At 34.7% G+C, this 18,436-nt stretch overlaps 2 protein-coding genes and 1 pseudogene across 12 annotated transcripts in view; all 3 read left to right on the top strand.

Annotated features, from left to right (window-relative positions):
* Positions 1 to 710: 710 nt before the first annotated feature.
* LOC133287200 (uncharacterized) lies at positions 711 to 2,338 on the top strand. Its single transcript, XM_061484768.1, has 2 exons — positions 711 to 1,005; positions 1,313 to 2,338. The coding sequence occupies exons 1-2, from the start codon at positions 713 to 715 to the stop codon at positions 2,160 to 2,162; spliced, it is 1,143 nt and encodes a 380-aa protein (XP_061340752.1). The 5' UTR covers positions 711 to 712; the 3' UTR covers positions 2,163 to 2,338.
* A 7,075-nt stretch (positions 2,339 to 9,413) lies between these two features.
* Positions 9,414 to 10,967, top strand: LOC133287202 (uncharacterized; annotated as a pseudogene).
* Positions 10,968 to 13,923: 2,956 nt separating this feature from the next.
* Positions 13,924 to 18,436, top strand: part of LOC133287159 (uncharacterized) — a 29,796-nt gene continuing 25,283 nt past the window's right edge. For all 11 annotated transcript variants that reach the window (XR_009748207.1, XR_009748210.1, XR_009748208.1 and 8 more), the window contains exons 1-3: positions 13,924 to 14,141; positions 15,291 to 15,352; positions 16,095 to 16,187. Coding sequence is in view for 6 of the 11 variants with exons in the window: in XM_061484719.1 (XP_061340703.1) it covers positions 14,018 to 14,141; positions 15,291 to 15,352; positions 16,095 to 16,187 (279 nt within the window). In the remaining 5 variants the exon portion in view is untranslated. The remainder of the gene's footprint in view (positions 14,142 to 15,290; positions 15,353 to 16,094; positions 16,188 to 18,436) is intronic.

Raw genomic sequence — 18,436 nt, 5'->3', positions numbered from 1 at the left:
AGATATTTCTTAATTCAGATAATAAGTACAAGGAATATATATGTGTTCACCAAGGAGTCAAGAACCAAGCAACAATTGCCCGAATAGTCAAAATTATGCATTCATTTTATCATTTTTGCTATTGCCAAAAGCCACGGATCCCAACTCAGGATATATGGATTAAAAATAGATAGATAGATTCATCATGACGTAGTCATCGTTGAATAATCAGACAAGACCAAGTCAATAGATTATGGAATTATATTATAAGGTATTGATAATTTCAAAGAACCAAATCATGTTTTCTATAATAATATACTAATAAACAACACGGGATGAGAAGACCAATTGTCAATAAGGCGGTTTATCATAAACCTTGTATTTGTTGCCGTCTGACAAAAGATAAGTAATCTAATAAATTTATTGATCGATTCAAATTATATATATATATAGAGGGTCATAATCATTTTATATTAGTGTAAGTTATATTCTCAATCTTGTTCATTAATACCACTCATATCTAAGGACTCTAACTTTTTAGTAATATGAGCCATTGAATATGAGTGAATCAATGGTCAAGATTGAGTGTAAGACTTCTCACTCTTACTCTTACACCGTACACCGGTATAAAAATATCTTGCCCTATATATATATATATATATATATATATATATATATATATATATATATGAAACAAGCAACGATTGCTAAGGGAACAGAAGTGTGAGAGAAAATGTACGTGACAAGACCACTTTCCATGTACAAAAGGAACCCTCGTGCTCTTTCAGAACCCCCTCCAGCGGGTCCAAATTCAGGTTATCTTGTAATCTTTGATGAAGAAGCTCACACATACTCTTGTTTTGGCTTGTGCAAGCATGACAGCATAACTGATCTTCCTTTCCCTCAGAACAAAAACTTAACCATCGATGAAAGCAATGATGAAGGATCCATGTTCGTTCCAGTGTTGAATCAGCCACTGTCTTCAAACCGCTACTATGTTATAAAAAGCTGGGGGAAGCATGAAGGGTACGAATCTCTTTTCTTATATCTATTAACCTTGATACTATTTTACTTTTAGACTCCATGATTTGAAGTTTCACATTTGCCTGGAAATTGACTAAATGAGGATGATATAAGTAAAATGACTTATAAATTTAATGCCTTAATTCTGGGTTAAGATATGATATCCGAACTCACTTGTTTTACCGAGTTTATTGCTTAGCACATTTGACATATATAAATTCGATGATTTTGGTCAACTTTTAAAGGTTTATACATAATTTATTGATGAATTGATATTGGTAGTTAAAACATCATTTTGAATTTATTTCAGCCAAGCTAGCACAAGTTCATGTCCAAAAGGAATTTTCAAAGACACGAGCAAATTTTATATTGAAGATGCTAAACCAAGACCTTTGGATCCCTTTGATGATTATCAGCAGTTTGAAATAATCAAGAAGAATTATGGTTTTCAAGCAAAATCCGCTGCCCCAGATGGAATTCCTCCTCGTTTATTGAGGGAAAAAGATTGGACTTTTGCAGCACCAACTCCTAGCAATTACATTTTGGATGAAGCTTTGGGAGTGAATGAATCCTTACGTTCGAGGCTACCAGATTTCAACTTTTCTCTATACAATGATCGTTCTGATTCAGTGGTTGCTGGAAAGTGGTATTGCCCTTTTATGTTTGTGAAGGAAAGAATGAAATTAAAGGATCAGATGAGAATGTCAGCGTTCTATGTGTTGACACTTGAGCAAAGATGGGAAAAGATATTTTCAAAGGAAAATGGAAACAGTGGAGAAAACGGTGTGCTTGTTGATGTTGTTATTCAAACAGAAGCTGCCAAGGTTGCTGGAAAGGATGCTGTTTGGGACGAAAATGGTGTGGTTGATAGGGTGTTGTGGTTTCAGAGTTTTGATGGTGTGGGAGCAGAGACAAGTGTTGGACTGAGTCTAGAAATTGTTGAGAGAATGAAATGGGAACAAGAAAGAGTTGGATGGGTTGCAGGGAATGAAAGGCAAGTGAGAGTTGAAAGAGCAGAGGAGTTTGGCGGAACAAACAAGTGGAAGAATTTTAGCTGCTATGTGTTGGTGGAAAGTTTTGTATTGAAGAGAATGAATAGAAGATTGATGCTTACTTATGATTACAAGCACACACATCAAATTAGGAGCAAATGGGACTGATCGTTACTTTCTCAAATCTCTTGCTTTAGTTTCTTTTGTTTTTCTTCTCAATCTGTATACTTCGTTGTTTGATTCCTGTTATTCTAAATTAAGTCATACAGCTTATGTTATACGACTGAAACTTTCCCAAACGACTGCAATTGATTGTTTATATTTTCGTAGAGAAAATATATAAAAGGAGACACTTTGTGTACGCAAGAATAATGATAGTTATATAAGTATTTGATTATTGAGAACAAATTTAGTCCATTTAGTTATGGGAAAAAGGAGTCTCATGTTGTAAGAAATTTTTAATCTCATGTCATGAATACAACAAGTGTGTGGTTTACCTATTTAAAAAAAAATGAAAAGAGTGACACATCTTTTTATGATGTTTGTAAGAATGGTTTGGTTTCTCTTACTACGTGAGAAAAGCAAACACATTAGTGATTATCCAGTGACATATAGAAGTGTGTATAAGCATTTGATAAGGAATGTGTGTATGTATAGACCACATTATTCACAAGAAATTAAGTTATTATGTTTATGCTTGTATACCATGTTAGAAATAATAAGAATCAATTATAATATTAGAAAGATTTTATTATAATTATAATATTAAGATTCTTGATATTACCCATATGGCCCAATTAATTACTGATATATTTAATCTCAATCATATCATTGATTTGATATATGATGGACTTACCAGATTATAAGTTATGGAATATATATATTAGGGATGGTTCTCTCTCCCCTTCAACCCTAATGTCATTTTCTCCCTCAGAATACATATTAAAGTAAGGAAGGCTTATAGAGAGAAATTACCCTAACATAATTTCTCACAAGGTGATGATTGCTGTTAACCCTTCATCATTGTTTCCAGGTATGTCTTTATCTTTTATGTGTATGTGAAAATCATGTATTCCCAAGATCCTTTATCAAGTTCTTATTAAATGATTTATGAACATGATATATTATGCAAACTAACATAACAAGCAAATACATCTTTGTGACTATTAATGTGTTCTAACTTGTATTAGCTTCACATTTGTATAAGACAAACTATTATTTTTATAAAAATCATAGTTAAAGTATGGATCAGGAGACCAGATACGTTGCTTATGCTCTAAATAATAAACTTGAAAAAGGGTATTCTGATATATTATTGAATTGTAAATAATCTGTACAAAGGGTTCTCTATTTATAGAGAATACTTGACCTAATTTTGACCTAATGGACTTGGCCAAATACAACAAATAAATGACTAAATAAATGACTAAATAATTATTATTTACAACACTCCCCCTAAAGCTGAGGAATAGATATTTATCATTCCCAGCTTGCTAGTAAGTTCTTGAAATCTGTCTGAAGGAAGCCCCTTTGTTAATAGATCAGCTAATTGACGCCCAGTGGGAATTAGGGATGGCAAAAATGAGCCAACCCGTCGGGTTGGCTCGTAACCCGCACAAAACGAGCCGGGTTGGGTTGGCAAAAATGAGCTGCCAGCTCGATTTAGCCCGACCCGAGCCAACCCGAGCCCAAACGAGCCAGCTCGCGGGTTGAACGAGCCAGCTCGCGGGTCACTCTTTTTTTTTTTTTTTTTTTTTTTTAATACAATGGACTTTACTGATGGATTCTCCACTGATGGACTTCTTTTATTTTTTACTTTTTGGCTTTACATACGTTTTATGGTTATCGTGAGTTAGAGTAATTCAAAAAATCATGATAAATGACTCTTGTGATTCGTGGAGTGGTTTGTGTTTCATTTAATGTTTTTGGATTTTGTAAACTACTCTACTTGTAGTTGGACTGCAAAATACAATAATTTTATACAGGAAAACAAACCACAAAAATTAAATTTTTTGAGCCAACCCGCTAGCCAATATTTTGAGCTAACCAACCCGCGAGCCAACCCACTAGCATCATTTCGAGCTAACTCGCGAGTTTTTTTTGAGCCAACCCGCGAGCTTTTTTACGAGCCAACCCGCGAGCTGATTATCGAGCCAACCCGCGAGCCAACCCTAACCCGGCTCGGGTCGAGCCGGGTTGGATTTTCTGGCTCATTTTTTTTTTCGAGCCAACCCGACCCGACCCATTTTTTTCGGGCTGAATGCGGGTTGGGCCGGGTCGAGCCGGGTTGGCCCGTTTTGCCAACCCTAGTGGGAATGTATGGAGTGGTAATCAACCCGCTATCAAGTTTCTCTTTGATGAAATAGCGGTCGACCTCAATATGTTTAGTCTGATCATGTTGAACTGGATTATGAGCTATACAAATAACGGACTTATTATCACATAGCAGCTTCATAGGTCCCTCACATTTTATTTTGAGATCATCAAGTACAATTTTCAGCCACAGTAACTCACAAATGCCTTGAGCCATAGCTCGAAATTCAGCTTCTGCACTTGATCTGGCAACCACATCTTGTTTCTTACTTCTCCATGTCACCAAGTTACCGCAAAGAAACATGCAATAACCAGTGGTAGAATGACGGTCAGTCACGGATCCAACATAATCAGCATCTGTGTAGACTTCTAAAGATAGATTGCCATCACGTCGGAATAACAATCCTTTACCAGAAGTACCTTTAAGATACTGAAGAATTCTCTCTACTGCCTGCATGTGTTTTTCCTTTGGATCGTGCATAAACTGACTGACAACACTAACAGCATAATCTAGGTCTGGTATAGTATGGGCCAGATATATCAATTTTCCAACTAGCCGTTGATATTGTCCTTTATCAACTGGAGGACTCTCTTCTTCATAGCCCATCTTGTGATTCTGCTCAATAGGAGTATTAGAGGGTTTACACCCGAGCTTTCCTGCTTCTTTGAGAAGATCAAGAACATATTTCCTCTGGCTGATAAAAATTCCTTTGCTTGAATGAGCTACTTCTATCCCTAGGAAATATTTCAGTTTCCCAAGGTCTTTGATTTCACACTCAGAGGCAAGCCGTGTTTGCAGAATCTGTCTCTCCACAAAATCATCACCTGTGATAATAATATCATCAACATATACAAGGAGCACAGTAACCTTCCCATTTTGGGAGTGCTTGAAGAAAAGAGTGTGATCTCCTTGACTCTGTCTGTATCCTAAGGTCATCATAACCTTAGTAAACCTTCCAAACCAAGCACGAGGTGACTGCTTTAATCCATACAAGGCCTTTTTTAATCTACAAACTTTATTTTCCCCCTTCACAGAATCAAAACCAGGCGGGATTTCCATGTAGACTTTTTCTTCTAACTCACCATTGAGGAAAACATTTTTCACATCAAATTGATTTATATCCTAATTGTAATGGGCAACAAGGATAACAAGATTCTCACTGTATTCATCTTTATTACTCGAGCAAAGGTTTCTTCATAATCAATGCCATAGGTTTGAGTGTAACCTTTGGCCACTAATCGAGCCTTGTATCTCTCAAGAGTGCCATCAGAATTATATTCCAGGGCATAAACCCATCTGCACCCTACTGCTTTCTTTCCGTTGGGTCTATCAATAACCTCCCATGTTTTATTTTTCTCCAAAGCATTCATCTCCTCTTGCATGGCTTGAGCCCAATTCCTATCTTTCAAGGCTTCATGTACTGATTTTGGGATTGCAATAGAATCTAGTGCTGAAACAAAGCTTTTGTGCTGCACAGAAAGATTAGCAGATGAAACAAAGTGGGAGATAGGGTATTGAGTACAAGAGGGACAGGAGGAACAAGTTTTCTTGTGACAAGATCTTTTTCCTTTTCTAAGAGCAATAGGTAAGTCATCAGAAGCAGAAGCAATGGGTAAGTCATCAGAGATATCAGAAGAAATGGACAAATCATGAGAGGAAATAATATTAGAATCAGAAACAGGAGATTCAGGAGACTCAAAAGAAATAGGAGATTCAGGACTTACCAGTGGTTCAGACGATTGAGGTTGCTGGTGAGACAGTATGGGTTGTTTCCTCCTCTGATATACCAATTTAGGTGTCAAATTTTTCCGTATCTCAGGTGTATTTGAAGGTTCTGACACACCAGTAACAGACACACTAGGAAGAGAGAAGACTGATCCAGACTCAAAGAAGGAAGGGGACAAGTCTTCTGAAGAACTGTTCTTCCCCTGACGATGAAGACCTAGGAAATAAGATTCAGATTCTTGAAATGTGACATCCATAGAAACAAAAAAATTTAGACTTGGTGGATGATAACACTTGTACCCTTTTTTATAAGGGGTATAACCAAGGAAGACACACTTAAGAGCCCTAGGATCCAACTTACTCCGATGTTGTTTATGAACATGGACAAAGGAAACACATCCAAACACTTTTGGTGGAAGGCTCTGCAATATGGGAACAGAAGGAAAGAAGGAAGTCATGGAATAAATAGGACTGATATTGTTAAGGACCCGTGAAGGTAAACGGTTGATCAAAAAAGTTGCAGCTAATACGGCTTCTCCCAAATAAGAACTAGGAACAGATGTCTGGAAAAGTAGTGCTCTAGCAACCTCAAGGAGGTGACGATTTTTCCTTTCAGCAACCTCGTTTTGTTGAGGGGTATCAACACATGTGAGCTCATGAATCATACCTCTGTCTGAAATGAATTGTGACAAGCGTTGGTTGACGTACTCAATACCATTATCAGATCTTAGTCTTTTAATACCCTTACCAAACTAAGTTTTAACCATGTGATGAAACCGAATAAATATCTCTGGTACTTCAGACTTGTCCTTCATCAAGTATATCCATGTTACCCGAGTACAATCGTCAATAAAAGAAACAAACCACCTTGCACCTGAAACACTATGCACTTTAGAAGGGCCCCAAACATTAGAATCGATAAGAGAAAAAGGTTCCTTGCTTTTAATATTGCTAGAAGGAAATGACACTCGATGGTGTTTTGAAAATTCACAAACATCACAATGAAAAGTCTCAACCGACTTATTGAGAAACAGAGAAGGGAACATACTTCAAAAGACTAAATGGTGGATGCCCCAGACGCTTGTGATGGAGCCAAATCATAGACTCTGCAGTAGAAGGATGACGTGTCATTAATAACTAATTTTTGCTAGCATGGTCTGGAAGGAGATGATACAACCCATCCTGTTCAGTAGCAACTCCAATTGTCTTCTTCGTGGTAAGATCCTGAATAACACAATGAGAAGGAAAAAATGTGATAGAACAATTCAAATCAGTTGTAAGTTTTTGAGTGGAGATAAGATTAGTAGAAAGCTGAGGAACATAAAGAACATTTTTAAGAAATAAGGAAGGTTGAATTTGAATGTTACCAGACCCAATAATTGATTTATGGGATCCATTAGCTACGGATATAGTATGACTACCAACAGTAGGATGATAAGAACAAAACAACTCAGAACGACAAGCCATATGATCAGTTGCACCAGAATCCAAAATCCATGAGGTTTTAAAATCTGTGCAAGAAGCAAGAAGAGATGTAGAACGTGTGCTCTTACCAGATAATATCAAAGAACTGTTAGATGGCTTACACATATTATCAATAGCGGGTTTAAGCTGATCCAACTTCCTTTGCTGAATATTCACATATGGAGAGACATGTGGAGACTGCGGAATAATCGAACCATCTTCTAAATTGGCCATAGTGAACAGAATCAACCAAACAGAAAAGCAAATTAACTCCGATCAGTGAATAAATCACAGATCCAGATAGAGAACACAGAGACGAGAAGAATGGCGGTGGTCTGATCCAAAAACAAGGTCGCACGCGCCTCCACGCTTCGGAGAAAGATGCTGCGTGTGGGCTTTACTCGCGGGGAAAGGATCGGCGCGTGAGAGCGCGTGTGGAGGCTTCTTCGGCTGAAATTTTTTCGGCGTGGTCGTCCGATGAGTGCGCGCCTGTCTGTGGGTGGTCGCGGTTGAAAAGTCACCGGAAACGGGTCCAGACGCGATAAACAGATCTGATTGGAGGTTCTTGCGACTGGGAAACAGTGTAGATAAAAAAAAAAAAAAGATGAACAGTGGTCCTCTTGGTCCAAAAAAGTCCCCGGAAATTTTTTTCCGTGGCGGCTGATGGCGGCAAGAGGCAAAGGAATTAGGGTTTTGCTCTAAAGGCAAATAAGCGCGGAAGCATAGCCCTCAGGATCGAGAGCTCTGATACCAACTTGAAAAAAGGTATTCTGATATATTATTGAATTGTAAATAATCTGTACAAAGGGTTCTCTATTTATAGAGAATATTTGACCTAATTTTGACCTAATGGGCTTGGCCCAATACAACAAATAAATGACTAAATAATAATTAAATAATTATTATTTACAACAAATAATGATTTATGATCAATCTCTCGACACTGTTGGGTTTAAACACCAAAGTGAATGAGACGAAGATTTTCCAAAATCTTTTTTCTCTTCATATCATTATATGAATTTGGGCTATTCTTAGTTCTTATATGTTTATTTTTTAATAATTTGTGTTTTTTTTTTTCCCTGTATAGTGAAATACTCAAATGCTTTCTATTCTCGAATAGGTTGCCGGGAACAATTTCAGGACCAATATGTGTCAAGTTCCCATTTTTGTCACACATGTATTTCACATTCTTGTGAGAGCACTTGGCCCAAACATCATGGAGGGCCCACAAAGGCATGACAGTTGACAAAACCATAGTTTTTTAATGACTCTGGCAGAATTGTTCCTCACACAAGCATGGGAACCACTCCATTTTCTCTTACCCTTCTCTCAAATAGCCTCACTACCATCATTGAGATATTTACATTTCTCCAAACTTATCTAAATTGTCTGTCCTCTCCGATGTGTGTACACACATCTCCTCCTTTAAAGCTCACAAGTTCTAGATTTTTTTATCCTCTAGCTGGCCTATTCATCCTGGATAAGTTGTACAAAAATATCCCATTTTTCTTGATGATTAGCAAGTTAATGTTGGCAAAACATTTCTTAATTCGGATAATTAAGTACAAGGGATATATGGATTACAAATACATAGATAAATTCATCATCACGTAGACATCGTTGAATCATCAGACAAGACCAAGTCAATAGATGATGGAATTATATTATAAGGTATTGATAATTTTAAAGAACCAAATCATGTATTCTATAATAATATTCCAATAAACAACACATACAGATGACAAGACCAACTGTGAATAGGCTAACGCGGTTTATCATGATAAAAGACAAGTAATCTAATAAATTCATTGATCGATTCAAATTACTGATTAAGAAGCATGACTTGTCTATATAAGTACATATATATGTATAAATGAAACAAGCAGCGATCGTTAAGGGAATACAAGTGTGAGAGAAAATGTATGTGACTAGACCACTTTCCTTGTACAAAAGGAACCCTGGTGCTCTTTCAGAACCCCCTCCAAAGGGTCCAAATTCAGGTTATCTTGTAATCTTTGATGAAGAAGCTCAGACATACTGTTGTTTTGGTTTGTGCACGGATGACAGCATCACTGATCTTCCTTTCCCTCAGAACAAAAACTTAACCATCAACTATGGAAGCGATGATGAAGAATCCTTGTTTGTTCCAGTGTTGAATCAGCCACTGTCTTCCAACCGCTACTATGTTATAAGAAGGAAGGGGAAGCATCAAGGGTATGAATCATTTTTCTATATCTATTAAACTTGATACTATTTTAATTTTAGACCTTAGGATATGCCGTAGAAGGTGAAAATAATTGGAAATTAAGTGAGTAGTGAAATTCCATGTTGGTCAAAAATTGACTAAGCAAGGATCATGTAAATGAAAGTACTCATAAACCTAATATCTTAAGGTTTTGAGTTGAGATATGATATCTGAGCGCACTTGTTTAAGTGAGTTTGTTGTTTAGCACATTTGACATATATAAATTCAAACACTTTGGTCAACTTTTAAAGCTTTATACAAAATTTATTGATGAATTGATATTAGTAGTTAAAACATCATTTTGAACTTCAGAGTTTTGAATTTATTTCAGCCAAGCTAGCACAAGTTCGAAGGAAGAGGACACGAGCACTTGTTTTTGCTGCACTTTTAATGAAGATGTTAAACCAAGACCTTTGGATCCCTTTGATGATTATCAGCAGGTTGAAATAATCAAGAAGAGTTCTGGTTTCCAAGCAAAATCAGCTGCCCCAGATGGAATTCCTCCTGGTTTTCTGAGGTTCAAAGGTTGGACTGTTACAGCGCTCAATCCTAGCAATTACATTTTGGATGAAGCTTTGGGATTGAACGAATCCTTACGTTCAAACCTACCAGATTTCAACTTTTCTCTATACAATGATCGTTCTGATTCAGTGGTTGTTGGAAAGTGGTATTGCCCTTTTATGTTTGTGAAGGAAAGAATGAAATTAAAGGATCAGATGAAAATGTCAGTGTTCTATGTGTTGACTCTTGAGCAAAGATGGGAAAAGATATTTTCAAAGGAAAATGGAAACAGTGGAGAAAATGGTGTGCTTGTTGATGTTGTTATTCAAACAGAAGCTGCCAAGGTTGCTGGAAAGGATGCTGTTTGGGACGAAAATGGTGTGGTTGATAGGGTGTTGTGGTTTCAGAGTTTTGATGGTGTGGGAGCAGAGACAAGTGTTGGATTGAGTGTAGAAATTGTTGAGAGAATGAAATGGGAACAAGAAAGAGTTGGATGGATTGCAGGGAATGAAAGACAAGTGAGAGTAGAAAGAGTTTGGTGGAACAAACAAGTGGAAGAATTTTAGCTGCTATGTGTTGGTGGAAAGTTTTGTATTGAAGAGAATGGATAGAACATTGGTGCTTACTTATGATTACAAGCACACACATCAAATTAGGAGCAAATGGGAGTGATCGTTACTTTCTCAAATCTCTTGCTTTAGTTTAGTTGTTTTTCTTCTTAACTGTATACTTCAATGTTTTGATTCTTGTTATTTTAAATTAGGGACATGTTATATTTACAAACTTTTTTGTTTACAAAATAAACTACACTAAGTACGACTGGTCATACTTTAATCATGCAGTGTACGACCGGTCGTACTTAGTGTAATTTGCAAAAAAAAATTGTAAACGGAACATATACCTTTAAATTATGTTATACAGCTTATTTATGCTATACAACTTCTATCACAGCCAACTCTGTTTTGGCTCTTGTTAGTTTGTAATGAGAATAAAAGGCAAGAGTTGGAGTTTCCTAGAACTGGCATTGTAAAATATAGAGGATAAATCTTGTATATCTTTATAAAAAAAAGTTATTAATGTGCTTGTAGTTTTTATACCATAATTACTTATATTTTGACATTTATTGTTTGTTATTATATTATATTTTATTAATTAAAATAATGATAATAGATCTTTTCATTAATAGTACGTGCTAATTGAATTCTAATTATAAATATTTTAGTTTGGATTTTTTGTTGATACTAATTGAATTAAAAAATGTTCTCAAATTTGGTGGATAAAAAAAAAAATCAAATATACAAATTCTTGACTGTTTTGCAACACCATCTATTTTATCATAATAATAATTATAATAATGAAAAGAGATATAAATATGGATGAGACCAAATACAATATAGGCTGGTCAAAGTGTACTGGATCAAATCACACACGATTGAAGTGAGAAGGCTTTTGTGTAATCTGTCTTTGGGCTGGTGGATGTTGATGATGATGGTAGGACTTTGGTTCTCCTTCTGCGCGGTGAGCCTGACTGAGGGTAGCAGTAATGACACTCCAACGCTCAAGTCAGTATTAATGTCAGATTTATGTGTATTCTTATTGAATTAGATGATCATACCTGGGTATGTACCCTCTGTTTATATAGTGGTTTTGATGCCGCCTTAGGGTTGCAGGTGCTTTAATAGCCTTATGAAGGCGGTATGACCTCTGATTGACTGTTCAAGGGCTGCAGGTTCTGATAGTGCTTTAATAGCTTTATCTCTTGATGTCAGGCTACCTTGATAGAGTGGTGACAAGCTGAAGTTGTCTTCTGTTTACTTGATCAAAGGCGCGGTGGACCTTTATTAGTTCCTGAACTTGCTTCCTTATCTCTGAAATTATGTTAAAGGACGGTTACATGTGCGATGGTGGCATCGCGCCATGTTATGCGCGATGTAAGCCATCGCACCCAATCTGGGCCTTGTGGGTTTGGACCTTTGTTCTATGTATTTGGGCCTCTGATGGGCCTATCATATTTTATCCGGATCAAATACTAAACTGTGTCATTTTTTTGTTGTTGGTAAACTACCGTGTCGTATTTATTATATGGCGATTTCTTATTTATTCATAGTTTTATTTTTCTTAAATTATTAATACTTCTTATTTGTAACTGTTACTAGTAATTGTAAATATTTTAAAAGGCCTGTTTGGTGTGATGTATAAGGCTTGATAGTATAAGTTTATACTATACGTTAGGACATTTTCAGTTGTTTGGTGTGACCATCGTATAGTATAAGCTTATACAACATAACCCCTTAATACATCAAAATGATGTATAACTTAATCCGACCTACGGAGGGTGGATTAGGCCTGATAAGGGGTTGATGTATTAATATTGCTTACAATTACAATTCTCAAGAACTAATATATCATTTCAATATTAATATATTAAAATAAATTTTTTAATATATTAATTTTTAAAATATTGGAAGATATTATTTTATACAATACCATACCAAACACTAGATAATATTAAAATTTAATTAGGTCTTATACTATCAGACATTATCCTACACTATGCACCAAACATGCCCAAAAACTTCGCCGCGCTTATTTTTTTAATAAAATGTTATAGTTAAATAAATACTTCAATATTTTGACCAATCAAATAACTTTTTCTAACATTTTCGGTAAAATAAATTTCTCAGCATATTTCTAAAATTCAGGATTTCAGGATAATAAAAAATTTGTCCCGTATCAAACAAGGATTTATTTTTGTTGTTTTTAATTGTTTAAGTGCGTGAGGGTTCACCATGTTTTAAGAAAATAAAATAACAAAAGTGTTTTTCCGAAAGAAACTTTTTCAAGGATATCTAAACACGGTGAAGGAGTTCAATTTTTTTTAAAAATTATTAAAAATAAAATTGGCTATAAAAAAAAATAAAATAAAATAAAATTAACATTAACATCAACAGTATTTTTAATAAAAATATAAGAGAAAAGTGTTTCTCATTTTAAATGACAGAAAGTTATATCATTTTAAGAGAGATACAGACACAGAAAATTTGAATTTTAAATTAAAAAAAACCACCCACTTTCTCTCTCCCATAATTTTCGTTTTTATGTGTCTATCTCTCTTCTAAAATGACACAACTTATGTCATTTTAAATGACAAACACCAAACCCAAAATATAAATACATTAGAATTACAACCTTGTATATTTATTTATAAATAAACCAAAATACCTCGTATATTTATTTATAAATAAACCAAAATACGTATATTTCTGATGCACGCTTTTTTTTTTTGGTGAATGTCTGATGCACGCTTTTAACTTTATATAGAAATTGTAAACGAATTTTATTATAGAATAAAACACATAAAAAAGGGTAAAAAAATTAGATAGTTTTAAAAATAATATTAACTATATTAGTACAATCAATAAATTGATTAAGAGAAAAATTTGGATTTGAATCCTCTCACTTAAGTGAAAAAGTAATTATATTATTTGATAATAATTCATTTAAAAGTTATATATATATTTTTTATCTCTCGTAATTACAAAACCAATTTTTAAGACGAGAGATCCAAATCCGAAAAATTTCATTTCTGCCACTGTGTTAGTAAGTACTCTATAAGCCCTCGTCAACTTGAAAAACATTCCCAGTTCTCTTACACTTTGCGGGAAAAAGCATTGCGGAGGAGAAGGAACAAGCAGCGAAAAACAAACACAAGGTCGTTGTTGCTGTTGTTGTATTGAGTTTCTAGGGTTTCTTCCTTTGCTTCTATTTCGTGCAATGGCCAACGTTGTGGATCAAGATCAGCAATGGTTGCTCAATTGCTTGTCTGCCACACTCGACCCCAACCACGAGGTTCGGTGTTTTGCTGAAGCTTCCCTCAATCAGGCTTCTCTCCAACCAGGTTTTGTTCGCCACCTCAATTGAATTCTCTTCACCTAAAACCAAAGAAAATGAAAATTTTGCTCTCTGAAACCCTTATTTGGTTTGTTATTTGAAGAATTCCGAGAAAATGCAAGAAAATGCAGGAGAGGAAATTTGAGAGGTTGAGAGAATCTGAATGCTGCTTATTGATTCTGAAAATAATAACAAACTGAACTGAATAATTACTTCTGCTAACTGTCTGAACAGAATCAGTTTGGTTCTGTTACGGGGAGCTTTAAGCTCCTTGTCAGTGATGCGGGACATATGACAGACAGTATCTCTTGCAGCACCCCTCAAACTCAGGGAGGTTGAAGAAACTGGAACAGATCAACCAATCTGAGTTTGTTATTTGTGCTCTTTATGTTAAATGGTGGGAGCATGGGAAAATAATTGCAGTTGAGGAGAATAGTGATGATGAATTCGGGAAATTGAATTTGTTCAACAATGCCATTTTTGTTTTTTGCTTTTAATGTGTAAGAATTACTTAAGATGAGGGGGAGGGGTGATTTTTGGTATTTAGTTGGTGCAAGCATATAGATAAGCATAAAACAAGGATATGAGCATATTTAGTGCATGTTTGGTAAAGCTTATTTTGAAAGATAAAATTGCTTTTTCTTCAAAAGCTCTCTTTTGATAAGATTTTGATTATTAGCTATTTAAAACATAATAAAAGCTAATTCAAACACACACTAACTAGGATGGCAGCTTGTCGAGTATAAGCATATGCCAGGGATATATATATATATATATATATATATATATATATATATATATATATACATCATTCGGTGATGTAAAATTACCAAAAGTTATATGCATTCACGCTAACACAAAATTCATACAAAGTTGACATAGTTGTCCTACTCCTTTTGTTCTAGAGGCAATAGAAATTGCAACTTTTTCTGTTTATGTTAAATGGGAAATATATGTATTTTTTCCCCCCCCTTAATGAAGCACTACATGCTGTTTTATCTTCTTTTACGATGTTTATGTTCTCTAAAACATGACAATTGGAGATCAAGCCATGAAGGAGCACGATCAGTAATTCTCATTCAGTGTCACTTTTATTTAAACTAAATTTTCAGTACTATGTTTTTATGTTAATATTGAATATTGAATTGTCCTGAAGGTTTTGGCAGTGCATTATCAAAAGTTGTTGCAAACAAGGAGCTTGCGATGGGATTGCGCCAGATATCCTTTTTCATAATGATCACATACTAACTTTGATTTCTGATCCCGAACCGAAATATTTCCTTCCATCTTTTCATTATCTTTCTTAAAGAAAGAAATACTTTTTGACATAGTATTACATTGGATGTTGATAGTAACAACCATTATGTTAGTTTTCATCATTGGTGGGAGGGATTGCTAAAATAGCACTTGCTTGGAAAGAAGAAGAAAAATAACTGATTAGACTGCTAAGGAAACATTTGTTATTGTATGCAATAATGCAAGAGCTGACATTTTCATTGTTATCAAAGGAAAAAATATTTTTTATTTTAAAGGACACAAGTTCGTATCATTTTAAGTGAAACTATGTGTTTTAATGCATATTTAGTAGTTTTTTTATATTCTCTCTCCTTCACAAAATTAGGAGGAGAGAAAAGGTAAAAACCCACCAAAATACTGTAGTTTCACTTAGAATGACACAAACTTGTGTTCTTTAAAATGACAAACACTATTTCCATTATTCAAATTTTATGATCTTTTTAATAACTTGACGAGGACATTCATGTTACCTGTCTCTTCCCCTCCTTAGATTTTTATTCTTTTAAGAGAAAACAAAAGTTTCATGCTTGCTTGTTTGTTCCTTTTTTTCCTTTTACATATGAAAAACTTTACTAGAGTTACAACTTAAGTGTATGTTCGAGTAAATTATTCATTTCCCTCCTTCCATAAGCTTATGGACTTGGATAAATTAACCTTCCTCTACTTAGCTGCAGTCCTTCTTAAGCAGTTAGTTAAAAAGCATTGGCAGGAGGGTGAGGACTCTTTTGAACCTCCTGTTATTTCTAGCAATGAAAAGGTAAATATACTTTCATTTCTGTTGTGAATATTATTGAAAAGTGGATGTCCAGAAACTATTATAGGAAGCTACTATCCAAGTTTGGTTTGGTTAATATTTAATAACAGAGAAACTTGTATGTGATTAGTATTTGATATGGTTTTGGATAATTTACCCTTAGATTGTAAATACTTCTTTGTTTGCCCTATATAATATTTGCCTTTGTTGTTGATCCATTACATATTTCTCTTTATATTCTATCGCTTGATGGTTGGTTATATTTATTTCCACAACAGAAACAACCAAAGCTTTTTCCCACTAGGTGGGCTCAGCTACATGAATTAAACAACACCATTGTGTTATTTCTCTTTATATTCTATCGCTTGATGGTTGGTTATATTTATTTCCACAACAGAAACAACCAAAGCTTTTTCCCACTAGGTGGGCTCAGCTACATGAGTTAAACAACACCATTGTGTTATGTCCAAAACCTGTTCTTCAGCGAGGCCATATAATTGCAGTTCCTTTTTAATGGTTTCACTTAGTCTTTTTTTCTCTACTTCTTTCTATTTGTAGACAGTGGAATACACTGAACCTTAGTAAATTATTTCTTCCTTTATGAGTGGTTACCTACATCTTAGCCTTTCCCGTCTTCTCTTTTCTCAAAACCACACAAATTGACTCTCATTCTGTGTCTCATATTGCAGTTGGATTGGGAATTAAAAAAGTGAGTTATTGGGTTTTATTTATTCTTAAAAGACTCAAGTATTATTCTTACCAGGATATTCAAATTGTGTTGAAGTTTGTCTGTTCACATGCATGGACCAATAAAATGTTTGTGCTTGTTCATGATCATCATAAATTGTACCTTGATTTACAATACATCATTTTAAACTTTTCTATCAAAGGTAAAGTGTTAAAGTATTCATTGAATTGTTAATTTTTTTATTTTCACATAGGAATTGAATTTTTTTATAAGACTTGAGAATTTGTGGGGGCGAGATAGTTGCTTCTGTTTTCATTATATTTCACTTTGAGGATTCTTGTTTGGAGCAGATAAAGTGTTGTAGCAATAAAACTTCTACTGTTATCCAAATTTTTTGCTGGGGAATTTATTACAAGGAATAAAGAGATGGAAAAAAATGAGCAAGGTAATTTTAAGATTGACTTTGTTGCAATGATCCTGACAAACTCAAAATCGTGGCATCGGTCAGGATTATTGTGACTGTGTTTCATAAATTTGATAGTGTCTTGCTATTGGGAGATCTGAAATCACTTTGCATTTGTTGCTGTCATCACTGTCGAAATTTCCTTGTATTTGTTTATATGCAGAAGAGTGTTTCTGGTCTATGATAACACCAATTAGTTAGTATTTGCCTCCTGCTTAGAAGTCTAGAAAATAATTTTCTGACAGCTAGACTGATTCTGCCATAGCTTTTTACTGGATGAATATGGGCCCGTTTGTTTTTTGTTTTTATTTTTATAAGGAAAATAAATGCTTTTTAATCGAAAAAATATGTCAATTTTTTAAAGATAATTCGATGATGTTTTCTTATAAGCAAAAACACAGAAAAAAGCAATTTTAGTATTTTTATCAAAAGTGTTAGAAATATAATATAAATATAAAACCATTGATGTGCCTTCACTTAACTGCTTAAGCTTTTGGGTTAAATTGATTGTTTGACATAGTATTAGAGTCTTTATGACCACGTGGTCTGGAGTTCGATTCTTGTCGCCTCCATTCTTCTAATAAATATTTAATTATGAAATTTTTTAGTACAGGTAGGTGGGTCCTGTATGAGAGTACATGTTAGAAATGTAATATAATTAGAGAAACCATTCATGTTAACAAAAAGTTTGAAGTAGTTTATGAAAAAGAGCTCTCAACAGACCTATATCATGAAAGCCCTTTTCCTCCAAGCTTATCGACATGCGAATATATTTTCTCTGCCATTGAGCTTTTGGTTTGATAGACTTCTCTTTCCTCTAGAGAACGATGGAGGGTGGTGGCAAGGTTTTGTAGCCCCTAAATTGGGCCCGACTTAATTTTGAAGGTTCAAGGTTGTCCCATGGATCTCATATACACCACTGCAGATAATATATATTTTCGAGAATCTGAATTTCTGGAACACCTAATGATAGAAGAATGCATAATATGTGCTTTTGGTGCTTAACTTGCCTATGAAATAATGGTTTTTACGTTACTGATGAAACTGTTTCTTCTTCCATGTCAACTTTGAATTGTTCTTTTCTGCAAAAGGCCATTTAAT

The sequence above is a fragment of the Gastrolobium bilobum genome, unplaced genomic scaffold (genome assembly GCF_033153095.1).
Source record: "Gastrolobium bilobum isolate Gb01-03AN ecotype WA unplaced genomic scaffold, APGP_CSIRO_Gbil_v1 utg3288, whole genome shotgun sequence".
NCBI classification, from domain to species: Eukaryota; Viridiplantae; Streptophyta; class Magnoliopsida; order Fabales; family Fabaceae; genus Gastrolobium; species Gastrolobium bilobum.
The sequence above is the reverse complement of the archived record's forward strand: the minus strand, read 5'-3'. Positions and strand labels throughout refer to the sequence as shown.